Here is a 13,254-nt window from a genome sequence, read left to right on the forward strand (position 1 = left end):
GTGGCGGCGCCCCAACCCCCTGATCGGCCCTGCTCTGTAGGTGATAGAGGGCGGTGCCCCAACCCCCTGATGGGCCCTGCTCTGTGTGTGACGGGGGCAGCGCCCCAACCCCCTGATTGGCCCTGCTCTGTGTGTGACAGGGGGTGGCGCCGCAACCTCCCCATCGACCCTGCCTTGAGTATGACAGGGGACAGTGCCACAATCCCCCAATTGGCCCTACCCTGAGCGTGACTGAGGGTGGCATCACAACCTCCCAATCTGCCCTGCTCTGTGCATGATGGGGCGGTGCCCCAACTCCCCAATCGGCCCTGCTCTGAGCCCGACCAGGGGCTGCACCTAGGGATTGGGCCTGCCCTCTGCCACCCGGGAGCAGGCCTAAGCCAGCAGGTCGTTATCTCCCGAGGGGTCCTAGACTGCGAGAGGGCACAGGCCGGGCTGAGGGCCCCCCCCCCCGAGTGCACACATTTTTGTGCACCGGGCCTCTAGTATATTAATAACTGAGAATTCAAATAAAGGAATTCAGTGAAAGTAGCTAGAGAAAGAACTACAAAGTAAACCTATAAAAAGCAAGAGGAAGGAATTCAATATAAATTCCAAAATCAGTGAATTAGAAAACAGGAAAAACACACACACACATGCACAGCTTTAGGAAAGCAAAACAAGATATAATTACAGATAGGAAGGAGATTAAAGCATCATAACAACTAAAATATTTACAGGTTCGCCCTAACTGGTTTGGTTCAGTGGATAGAGGGTCGGCCTGTGGACTGAAGGGTCCCAGGTTCGATTCCGGTCAAGGGCATGTACCTTGGTTGTGGGCACATCCCCAGTAGGAGGTGTGCAGGAGGCAGCTGATCGATGTTTCTCTCTTATCAATGTTTCTAACTCTCTATCTCTCTCCCTTCCTCTCTGTAAAAAAATCAATAAAATATATTTTTAAAAATATTTACAGGTGAAATAATATGTTTGGGATTTGCTTCAAAATAATTAAGTATGGGAGTGGGGGGAAGTATGAAGCAGGATTGGACATAAGTTTTTCATTGTTAAAAGCTAAGTGCTGGGTACAAAAGAGTTTGTTTTACCATTCTATTTTTAGATATGCTTGAAATTTTCCTTAACTTTAATTTAAAATAGGATACTAAGTATGACTCTATACTAATATGAAAGTCTTGCTGAGATATGTGGTCTTATAGGAAAATCTAAATGATATCATTTAGGAAGGGATAGAAAAACTTAGTATACCAACAATAGCATGAGAGAAATTTAAGTTATTAAAGAATGAGCCCTCTCTTCGCAACTACAGAGCCAGGTCTCAATGTTTTGGTAGGAGAAATCTTTCAAACCTTCAAGAAATAGATTATTCCTGTTGTTTTTAAATTCTCAAAGCATAGATAAAATTTTCATTGCCTTCTAGTTTGTTTTATAAAGTTAGCAAAGGTCTAAAAATGAAAGTTGACACAGAAAAGAAAACTGTTAATTTATGAATATAGTTATAAAAGTCATAAATCAAATACAGACCTATATTAAAACAATGGATTTTCCCAGAAATACAAATGTATTAGGACATCTATAGATCTGTTATTAAATCAGTAGATCAAAGGAGAAACACTGACCATATTAATAGATAATAAAATGACATTTTGTAAAAATTGCATATTCATTCCTCTTTTAGTAAAAAGGAAATAATCTGACTTTATCATGATAAAACATGTCTAAAATCAAATATTGACATTATATTTGAATGATCTAGCCAGTATATTCCCAACTCAGGATCAAGGTAGTATTTATTAGTGTTTGCTTTATGCTTCATAGACTATGAGAAATTTGGGCTTTGTGCTGTGATGCAAAGCCACTGCAGAATTCGAGGTATGAGTATGACCTGGTCTGATTTCTGTTTTAAGATGATTCTGGCTGCTGTGAAAAGAGGGGATTGCACAGGGAAAATTGGAAAGCAGGAAAACCAGTTAGATGGCACTAGATGATGAGGATTTGTACTGAGAGTAACAGAGGAACTAGAAATAGATTTGAGGTTAATTTCAGAGATAAAATAAATAAAATTTCTTGACAGATCAAATATGAAGGGAAGAAAATTAGATAAAGGAAAGAGTCAAAAAGAACTTCAGGTTTTTGAGATTGGTAATGTTGCCATTGCCTAAAATTGGGAAGATTAGCTTCTCATTACACTTGAAATAAAATCCTAATCTAACCTTTTTGATAATCTATAAAGCCTTAATATGGTCCCATCCTACCTCTCCATCTCCTTCTCTTTCTGTGGTGTTCACATTCTAGTCACTAAGGTCTTTCCTTTGTTTTGAATTCATTAAGTTGATTCCTATCTCAGGTCTTTTGCATCTGCAGCTTTTTCTGTTTGAGGGCTCTAGACCAAACTTTGTCAGAAAACTTTGTCTAGAAACTAGACAGTAAATATTTTACTGACTTTGTAGGCCATATGGTCTCTGTAGCAACTATTTAAGTCAGCGGTAGGGCAAAAACAGCAGGAGCTCATGTGTAAACAGAGATGGGCATGACCAGGTTTGGTCTCTTCCTGGCTATGCTTGGCTGTCAGTTTGCCCCTACCTGAGGTCTTGGTGTGATTCCCTCATTTTTTAGGTTCTTCCTGGAGGACGATTTGGCAAATAAGTTAGGATAAAAAAAAATCTTAATGCTGCAAACTCTGCTTATTAGAAATGCAACTTCACTTTTAGAAATTATTTCTAAATGTTAATGTGCACAAAGGATGGGGACATCTCAGTGGTATAGAAGATCAAATACCCAACCACAGGGGATTTGTATAGTAGAATCCTATGCAGTCATGAATAATACATTGAAGGTTATTTAATAATAGAGAACAGGGGTCAGCAAAATAAACCTAAAACCTGTCACCTGTTTTTGTAAATGAAGTTTTATTGGAACACAGCCTCACCCATTCCTTTTACCACTGCAGTGGCAGAGTTGACAGAGACCATATGGCCTGCAAAGCTGAAAACATTTACTGTCTCTGGCCCTTTACAGAAAAAAAGTGATAATATATGTAGTATGGTCTAAATGTGTGCATGTGTGTATACAGAAAAAGACTGAGAAAAATGCACCAAAATAGTGATTTTTATTTTCTTGGTTTTTTTCCCTTTTGTGTATATTTATTTTTTAAGTTTTTATAATGGACATGCATAATTTTTGTAATAAAAGTTACTCTTTAAATAATAAGGTAGATGAAACCAGTAAGATTTACAAACAAGAAAAAACTACCTGAAACATTTATTATAATAAGTTAAATGTAAAAAAAGTTGAGTTAGAGGCAGGAAAAGAATGAATAATAATATCTAGTTTCATGCACACAATCCCACAGGTTATGTCCATTTCAGACTTCAGCATATGATACTTATTCAGGCAGCCATTATTTGAGTTCCTACTACGTGCTATTTGCTATGGGAATACAAAGGTAAGTATGATGCCTGTTGTGAAGATTAATCTGGTAGGGGCAATAGGATGTGCTCAAATAGTAATAAATGCCTTAAGCAATGTAACAAAGGGCTTTAAGAGCTTTCATTCTTGTTAGGTGATAATTAACACCCAAATAAAGCAGTTGCTCAGTCATGAGTTGTAACAGGATTGTAAGGGATTCCAATCACGTGAGCTAATCTTTTAAGTTTGTTTATGGTGCCTTTTGTTCTTTGATGTTTTTTTTTTAACCTTTGTTGTTGAGAGTATTACCAATGTCTCCCTTTTTTCCCCCATTCCCCCCTCCACCTGGTTCCTGCCCTACCCCAGGCCTTCACCACCCTATTGTCTATGTCCATGGTTAATGGCTATATGCATATAAGTTATTTGATTACTCTCTTCCCAGCCTCCCTCCCCATTTCCCTCTGAGATTCCTCAGTCTGTTTCATGTTCTATGCCTCTAGTTCTATTTTATTCATCAGTTTATTTTGTTCATTAGATTCATTGTTCATTTATTTTGATTTTTAGATTCAATTGTTGAAAGATATGCATTTATTGCCATTTTATTGTTCATGTTTTTGATCTTTTATTTCTTCTTCTTCTTAAAGAGTACCCTACAACATTTCATATAATACTGGTTTGGTGGTGATGAACTCCTTTAGCTTTCCCTTGTCTGGGAAGCTCTTTATCTGACCTTCAATTCTAAATGATAGCTTTGCTGGGTAGAGTAATCTTGGTTGTAGGTCTTTGCTTTTCATATGATGCCTTTTGATGTAGAGAAGTTTTTGTTTTTAGTTTTATAATCAAATCTATATTAATATTTTCCTTTATGGCTTCTGTATTTTCCAAATAGGTAGCCAAATGTCCTAACTTTACCTTCAGATATAGTGTCATATTTATTCTTTTTTGTAACTGTCTTTTTTGCTCAACCCCTCCACCCCCCAATCCCCCGCCCCCGAGCTGTCTGCCTGATCTGTATCTATGAGTCTTTCTCTAATATGCCACATTTTTGTATTTTGGTTATCTCTGTAGATTGCCCTTTCATTATGCAATAACAGAAACTTCCTTTTTTTCAGTAACAAGTTGTAGCTCTATTAATTTATGCCAGTGGATAAGTACCATCATTTACTGTCCTGTTTGTTACTTTTGTTTTCCTATGATTTGGTGAGTGACTTGACAAAATATAATGTTTAACTTCACATGATCATTTAACCAAAGATTTACTATTTTTTAAAATAAGGCAATGAGCCCTGGCCCATATGGCTCAATTGGTTGGAGCATCATCCTCTACATCAAAAGGTCATGGGTTTGGTCCCAGTTGGGGCACATATGAGAGACAACCAATGTCTCTCTCTCTCCGTCTCCCTCTTCCTCCATCTAAAATCAATAAACATTAAAAAAAAAATAAGGCAGTAGGTGAAATCTATTTTTTCTAAAGTATTATATAGCAGCACTACACTATTTTAATTAAGGGAGACTTATGTCAGATTTTAGTAACTGAAATATTGCTTCATTTTCATAGTGCTAATATTAAAAAGCACAATGCACAGCAAAATGTAACTTGTTAACCTGAGCATCAGTAGTCATTAAAGTCAATTTAGATTAATCCTTTAAATTCCAAAAAGGTTATTTCGTTGCTTCTGTTCTTAAGTATTACTTGAATAAAGTTGATGACTGATCCATACAGAGGCACTTCTATTTTGTTTTGAACATCCTAATCTGTTGTACAGTAACCATGACGTTTGCTTCTTCTTGACATTTCTAGCCTTTCTGCCCTTTTGCAGCATTGTAAGGAGCCTTAAGTAATTCCTTTTGGAAAATGGGAAGGTTCTTGTTCTGATGGAAAACTTTCTAAATGCTAAGAAATTTAGGTATGCATTTTTAATCAAGAGAGTGTACAGTTTCTCAGGCAGAATTCAAAGTTTTATTTTGGATATTTATTTGGGTCCCAGTTGATTCTAATATATTTAGTTACATAGGATTTTTTTTTTTACTTGAGCAAAATTTTTTATTCTTCATCTTACATTAGGTCATTTATAGAACATTTAGAAAATTTGATATAGCAGGAACATTTATAGAACATTGCCATAAAAATTTGATACAGCAGGAAGGGAGCCCCTGGCCTTTCATGTGGTACCTGTAGCACTAAGCTCCCATTGTAGATATAGCTCCATCATGAAATTTACGTGTCTACCTCGACAATAGTTTCTTCATCCACAGAGCCAGCTCATTGTTCTTGGGTTTTTTAGAAGCCCTTCAGGTTTTGAAAATTTAGTGATTTTATTAAATTTGTATTGGCAGTGTAGATTAATGTTTGAGTGTTTTGTTGGTTACACATAGACTAAATGTTTGATAAGTAGCACTTTTTCTCACAGCTCTTCATGCTTCTGTCCTTTGGTTTTGTTTAAATGCTGCTATCTTTATACTGCTCTGAATATTGGCATACTTTAAAAAAATATTTTCCAAAGCAAAAATACTTTAGATGAATTTCTAAAAGCTATTAGAGCAGCCGTGGGCAAACTACGGCCCGTGTGCCGGATCCGGCCCGTTTGAAATGAATAAAACTAAAAAAAAACAAAACAAAAAAAAAACAAAAAAAAAAACCGTACCCTTTTATGTAATGATGTTTACTTTGAATTTATATTAGTTCACACAAACACTCCATCCATGCTTTTGTTCCGGCCCTCCGGTCCAGTTTAAGAACCCATTGTGACCCTCGAGTCAAAAAGTTTGCCCACCCCTGTATTAGAGGGTGCAGTAAAACATTGTCTGGGAGCTTCACCCCTCCTTTTCCACTTTGGCTTCTTCAGTAAGTGTTCTGTTTGCTCAGTAATAACCTAGGGAGTTGGACTTTTTAATTTCGTTTTTATCAACTAGGAATGTGAGTTTTAGCTATGGGCCTTGAAATCTTTAACCTGGTTGATAATTGATGTTCATAACCAATGTAAATTTAAATGTAATTTACTTGCACTTAAGACAGAAAGAATTTGTCCTTACATCACAATCAAAAAGTTTCTTTTGCATGTGGTCATTTTCTTCCCGTAGTTATGAAACTCTTCCTCAATGACAGGGAACACCCAAGACCTGTCTATATATAACCTTAAAATAGTCTTGAGACTATCCTTTGGATTGTGTGTATGAACATTACAGAGGGTTAAATTTCACTATCAAAGACATTACTTTAATAGTGCTGACTAGTTTCAGTTGCTTTTAGAGTCATATACTTAGAAATACTGGCATTTCTCAGGATTCAGAAATAAAATAATGTTCATTTCACTGGCTGTGAAAATTCACTGGATTGCTGGGAACCAGGAGTAAATAACTTTTCAACAGGATTTTGCTATCAGCAAATCTGTTTTGGTTTCCTGTTCTGGCCTCTCTACCTATCAGCTACATTAGTGCCCTTGCCATTTGTTTCTCCTTTCTTTTACCACAGGAAAATTGTCAGGCCTCTTTTTCTGGCATTTCAGGACCCGCCTGACAGGAAATTTTCTAATTGCCGGAACAGCTAGTAGGAGAAAACTTTGCAGGGGCTTGGCCTTCCCTTTCTAACTTAAGTTTACGGTCAGAAATTCTTGTATCACCATCATGGTTTCATAGCCATGTTTAAATTTTTGTCTTTTCGTGTTCGCTCTATACAGGTAAGCTTTATTCAACTTCACTAAAGACTAAAATGTTTTAATTGGTGCTAAATATAATTATACTAATTAAACAATTACTTTATATGTTCTTTTAAGAAGCTTTTCAAAATTCGAAACCAGTTTCTATAGAACTTTTAAAGGGTTATTTTTTGTTTATTAAAAGTAAGCCATTTGTGAGCTTTATACATTTCCAAGTCTGTATGTTTTGTAAACTTATTTTTACATTGGTCTTTTAGAGTTGGAGTAACTTTTATCTTCTAATGTTTGTAGTTTGGTATAGTAAAACAGATGACTATAACTCAATATTAAATCAGGCATGAACAAAACTACTAATATTTAAGAGATTACTATAATATAAGCAAATTTTGGGGGGTAGGAGAATATATTAAACAGTCGAACTTAAAATCAGATTTTTGTTGACATTCGTTCCTTTTAAAATTTGAGGGTTTTTATCAACTATGTTGAAGTAACTTTAAGCAAGTCATTTTATCTCACTTAGAATAGGCAGTTTTCAAAGCATTACTTTGTTAAAATGTGCTTAGTGAATGGTAATTTGCACTATATTTAATCTAAAATCCTGCCAGATATTTTGCTGTAAGAATTGTGCTATCCTGCTGCTCTGTAAAGAGAATTAATTACATTTGTTGATTGGGATTCTCGATTGGGAGAAAACTGTGCTTTTTGTGGCAGTGATTAAGAATGTTACTCTGGAAAACCAGCAATGCTGTTTTCTCAAACATGGAAACAAGAAGCTGGCTTGGAAGAATCTTTTAAGACTTTGGTTAAATGAAAAATGCAGAGTGTATTTATCATCCATTACAAGTCAAGTAAATAGGATTTGGTCAAATTATAATCTAGAATAAATTAAGATGTGGTTTATCACCATGGCTTGGATAACCAGCTTAATTATGTGTTACAGCCAAATAATTTTTATGTATCTTGATCATCTAGAAAATTAGCGTATCTTTTTAAAATGAAACACTACATTATAATACTATAGGTATCTGTGTAGATAGTGATATTTTAATTTTGAATTACTTTTAAGAGGTAAATAAAGTGTACATTTTTCATTTGTAAGGTCTTTATGTTAAGCCAAAAAATGGTTACATATCCATCGTTAGAAAATATTTATTGGCTTTTACCAAGGACTGTTTAAATATTTTACTTCAAACTTCAACAATATTTTCTGACATTCAAAACAATTTAGAAAATACAAATGCCTTAAGAACACACTTCCTGACTCAAGGGAGTGGAGGAAAAAGGAAATTCTGTATACAAGGCAGGGCATAATGCCAAATGTTGAATCATTCTTTAAAATCAATTAATATCACCCAGTTTGTTTTCTTAATATTAGCATGTTCCACCATTAGATTTTCTATAACTCAAATAAACAGCATTGATTTGTTTTTTTTCAGTAATCTTCTTTACATTTTAAGAACAAAATCGTATTTTTTTCTCTCTCAGCATGAAAAAAATTTTAAGTTGTTTTTCCTTTAAAGGGTGGACCTTAAAGATCATTTAAGAGGGAACTTACAGACCTTTTGTTGGTCCTAGGAAACAAACAAGGTGGCTTTCTGTGTGACTAGAAGAACACCAAAAGATTTGCCTATCCATGAATTTTCTTCTACTTTTCTGTGATGTCTAAAATGACATTCTTCACAGAATTTCTAAAATTATGTATTTTTAATTGAATTGACTCTCTGCGAGGGGCCATGTCTCAGCAGGTATCTATCCAGGAATAAATCTTTGAAACCCTAGGTAAATTTCTAGAGGGCAGATACTCTTCTGTATTTTAGTATCTCTAACAGCTAGCATAGTATCTGGCCCATAATCTGAATTGCCTTCTAACAAAAAGGAATGGGCTTAAGATAATATGTCATAGAACAGAAACAGTTTCATTGGGACCAGGCAATCAAAAAGAAGCAAAAGTATGAGAGCCACTTAAGCCTTAATCCCCTCTCGGACCTGTTCTTCTCTCCCTCTTCTTCATGTGCTCTCTGTTCCAGAGACACTTATCTCCATGTGTACTCCCACACTGGCCCTTGCACTGTCTTGTCCCTTTGCCTGAAATGTTCTTTCCCCAGGTGGTTGGCTCCCTCACCTCCTTCAAGTCTTTGCTCCAACAGTACCTGTTCAAATAAAGCCTGCCCTGATGCCTTTATTTAAAATTGCAACCCCTCCTTGCCACCCTTGCACTTCTGGTCCCTGTTACCCAACATAATATATTTTTTCTATCGTATGTATAATGTTCTAACATGAATAATGATAATTTATGATGATAATATTTCCCCCACAAATGTCAGAGATTTTAGTCTTTTTCATTTATTGTATAGCTCAGGCACCTAGAAGAATGTCTGGCATGTATTAGGTACTCAATAAATAAATGTTTAAATGGGTGGATTCTAATACATAGCTTGAGGGTATTGAACGCAGTCTCGGGGTGGCAAATGTTGAAAGTGATGGGAGTACAGACAAGTGATACATGTTTATGATATAAACCAGCTGCCAGCCTCCCAATATTGCCTATAGCTAGACTTTTACTTATCAAATAAACAAACTTTTTAAATATAAAAGTATGTAAGTTATTATAATTTTTTAAATATGTAAAATAAGATTTTTATGGTAATGAATGGGCAGGTATACATGTGTCATTTATTTGAATTTTTTAAATTTATTGGGGTGACATTGGTCAACCATGTATCACTTAAAATATAGTGTGCTGGAGAATGTAAAAATACGTGAGCCTCACAGGGTAATTATAATGGATATAACTTAATATCTTTGCTCAGTTTCTCTTTTTAAAATATATTTTATTGATTTTTTTTTTACAGAGAAGAAGGGAGAGGGATAGAGAGTTAGAAACATCGATGAGAGAGAAACATCGATCAGCTGCCTCCTGCACATCTCCCACTGGGGATATGCCCGCAACCCAGGCACATGCCCTTGACCGGAATCGAACCTGGGACCCTTCAGTCCGCAGGCCGACGCTCTATCCACTGAGCCAAACCGGTTAGGGCTATCTTTGCTCAATTTCATTGACAAAATTCTTTTTCCATAAAATTATAGTGGTTTCATTGAGTACTTAAAGGCAAAAACACAATTTTACAAACTGTCAGACTGTAGTTCTGTATTTTCATGTGACAGGTTTATGTCAGTAACAGGTAATTTAGTAAGATAAGTTTGTCATATGCAAATGTCAGTCTGCCCTTGGGTTATCCTTCAGAAATTGGAGATTTCTTTCTGCATCCATGTCCTTGGATTTACAGGTATGAGCTAGTAGTGGGACATCACATTGTTGCTTTTCTGCCTGTTGTACAAGATTGCCCAAGCATTAGTAATATGTCCTAGTTGAACCTCAGATTCATTTCTAAAATACTTATGGTTTTAAAAAAAGTAAATATAAAATAAAATACTTTGGGTTCCATAACTTGGAAAATTGGTGACATTAAGCACAATCTGGTCATCACGGATATTTTACCTAATATGCTGCTATGACTTCACATATGCATAAAAGTAGATAGAATATAGTTTGCTGATGTGCTTAGTAAAAATTGAACTTGGAAGGAACAGAAAAATGTATTGAGGATAAAACAGTGACACGTTTTTTGGAACCTGAGCCATAGGCATTCTTTTTTCTCCACTCCCAAGAACATTTTTTGTACTCTCTGAGCCCCAATTTAGAAAAGGATTTTTAAAATTCCAGTTTGTATCCTCACAGAGATTTGGAATGATTGCATTCACTTTGGGTCGGGGGATATGGTAGGAAGTGGAGGAAGGTGCTATTTTTTTAAAAAAGAAACATTAAGAAAAGGAGTACTTTATTTATTTAAAGATAAAATTTGCCAGAATACAAAGTTCAGTATAAGGGTAAGAAAATAAAGTCAGAAAAATAGAGACAGATAATAGGAGAAAAAAGATAAGTGACATAAAGGATTCAATTCCAAACATACAATTTCCAATTAATAAAGGAGCTGTGAAGAGAGAAACCCTGGATGTTAGGAAATTATCAAAGAAATGTTCGAGTTCCCCAGAGTTAAGGAATTCGGTTCTTTTGATTATAAAGGTTCACCAAGCATCTAGCATTCTGAAGGAAAAAAGACCCGTATTTACTGGTATCTCACTAGTGTGGCATTTCAGAAGTATGAGGACAGAGAAAAATCTTAAAGTTTCTGGAAAGAACAACCAGGTCACCTACCAAAATGTTTATATCAAGCTAGCATCACCCATCTTAGCAGCATCCCTAGTTGCTAGAAGGCAATGGACCAATGGCGTTGACATTCTGAGGCAAGGTTGTTTTTATTCTAGAATTTGGTACCAAGCCAAACTATACAAACGTGAAAACAAAATAAAGACATTTTCAGATGTTCAAGGTTCAGAAAATTTTCTTCCACATCACCTTTCTTAGGAAGTTACAAGGGAGTAATCCAAGAAAGAGAAAGACATGGAAACTAAAAATAGTGGATTCAACCAGGAAAGAGATATCCCAAGATAATAGCTGTGCAGCACGAGCTAGAAAACAACCCATTCCACTGGGGTGGGAGGGGGCGGGGAAGAGAAGGCTCTCAGAAGAATGAAAAGTATGGTTAAGGGCTAAGAAAAGATTAAGAATAATGATCAAATTAAAGTCTCCCTCCCCACAAGAATGATTTGGGGCTGTTAGAAATAGGAAAAATAGAAAACTACAAGAAATCTAGGGAAATCAAAGTTGAAGTGTATCATGAATTTAAATATTTGAAGAAGTGTTGTTATTTTTAAGTCCCCTTGGATTATTATTCTGGAAGTCACTGTTATAGGTCCATGTGTAAAAGGAAATTTAATATACTTCCTAGCCTGTGTTTGACCAATATATATTGTCATGAAAGTATGGATGCTGTTGTATAAACTTTCAGTTTTTAGAATCAGGCTGTAGAGAAAGCATGAAGGATTTGGTTGTGGTTACAGGAGAGAATGTTAATTGTCTTAATATTAATAAAAATGTAAAAATACAGCTAGCAGCATGCGGGGGGGGGGGAATTCCAGAGAATTATGGGCACTATTAGCTTCCTTTTACAAAGTAAAGAATTAGGATTCTATAAAAAAAAAACTGATAGAAAAGACAAGAGGTTTATGTAAAAGTAATATAATTATCAAACAGCAGGGAGGAAGATAATGGAAGGAAGGGGCATAATATAAGTTAGTCCATCTTTCTTATTTTTAAATTAGTAGGCATTGTCTTAAGTTAACAAATTAAGAACTAATGTAAGTGCTGAAAGAACTAATTTTTTAAAAAAGCTACGCTTGGAGATAAGGAGAGACTTTCTTTTTATCATAAGCTATTCTGTCACTGGTTTGTCACGTGCATGTATGTATTACTTTTGATTAAGAAAAATAGGGAACAGAAAATAACCCAGGTTGGCAGGCTACATGTAAGGGAATGTTGGGAATAATTCCGGAAGAGAAGGTTGAGGCCATATTGTAGAGAGCCTCAAATGCCAAAGTGAAGCAATGCATTTAATTAGAGAAAATTTGGAGGAGTTTTTGAGCCGCCTGGTCATATGTCTACTTTTAGAAAATGAATTCGTCAGGAGGATGAATTTTATTGGCAGTGGCAGAAAGGGGCATGTTGAATAACCAAGCTAATTTCAGTTTTCTACAGGGAAGATGATAAAGGATTAGACCTGGATGATATTGGAAATAGAAAAAAAAAAAAAGAAAAGTATTCCCATTACCATGCTTGATACATTGTATGTGTTCTAGTATATGTTTATTGAATGAAGGAATCAAAGGGAGACTGCTTTTAGTAACTTTGACAGAAGAAAGGAAGGGTAGACATAAGATGAAATCTTTCTTGAATAGTAACTGCTATTTATTTTGAGATCCATAGCCTGATCATAGCTCACACTATGAGAGTAAGGCTTAATCCTGTATGCCTACAACAAAATACAAAACTTTTCTATTTTAGTGATCCTTTCCTGCCTGTGTTGCATCTTTATTTATGACAGACAATTGTAGGTATTGGCTGTGAAATATAAGATGATAAAATATTACAGCCTAATAAGTCACACCCCACTTACCCAATAAAGAACAGTGGTAAAACAGAGAGAATGTTACATAGTATAGTTCTTCACAGCCTCATGACTTAAGGACATCGGATTCCTGTTAGACTCTTGAACAGATAGTTTTTTTCTCCCATAGG

General features: G+C 35.6%; 1 protein-coding gene across 8 annotated transcripts in view; it reads left to right on the forward strand.

Annotated features, from left to right (window-relative positions):
• RPS6KA3 (ribosomal protein S6 kinase A3) overlaps positions 1-13,254 on the forward strand; it is a 133,232-nt gene that overhangs the window by 41,158 nt on the left and 78,820 nt on the right. The window contains exon 2 of one of the 8 annotated variants that reach the window (XM_059678553.1): positions 3,347-3,439. The exons of 6 other annotated variants lie outside the window; for them this stretch is intronic. Coding sequence is in view for 1 of the 2 variants with exons in the window: in XM_059678552.1 (XP_059534535.1) it covers positions 7,041-7,079 (39 nt within the window). In the remaining variant the exon portion in view is untranslated. Of the gene's footprint in view, positions 1-3,346; positions 3,440-6,954; positions 7,080-13,254 lie in introns of those variants that run through there. One more of the 8 variants, XM_059678552.1, reaches the window with a different exon arrangement.

This window comes from Myotis daubentonii, chromosome X (assembly GCF_963259705.1).
Source record: "Myotis daubentonii chromosome X, mMyoDau2.1, whole genome shotgun sequence".
NCBI lineage: Eukaryota > Metazoa > Chordata > Mammalia > Chiroptera > Vespertilionidae > Myotis > Myotis daubentonii.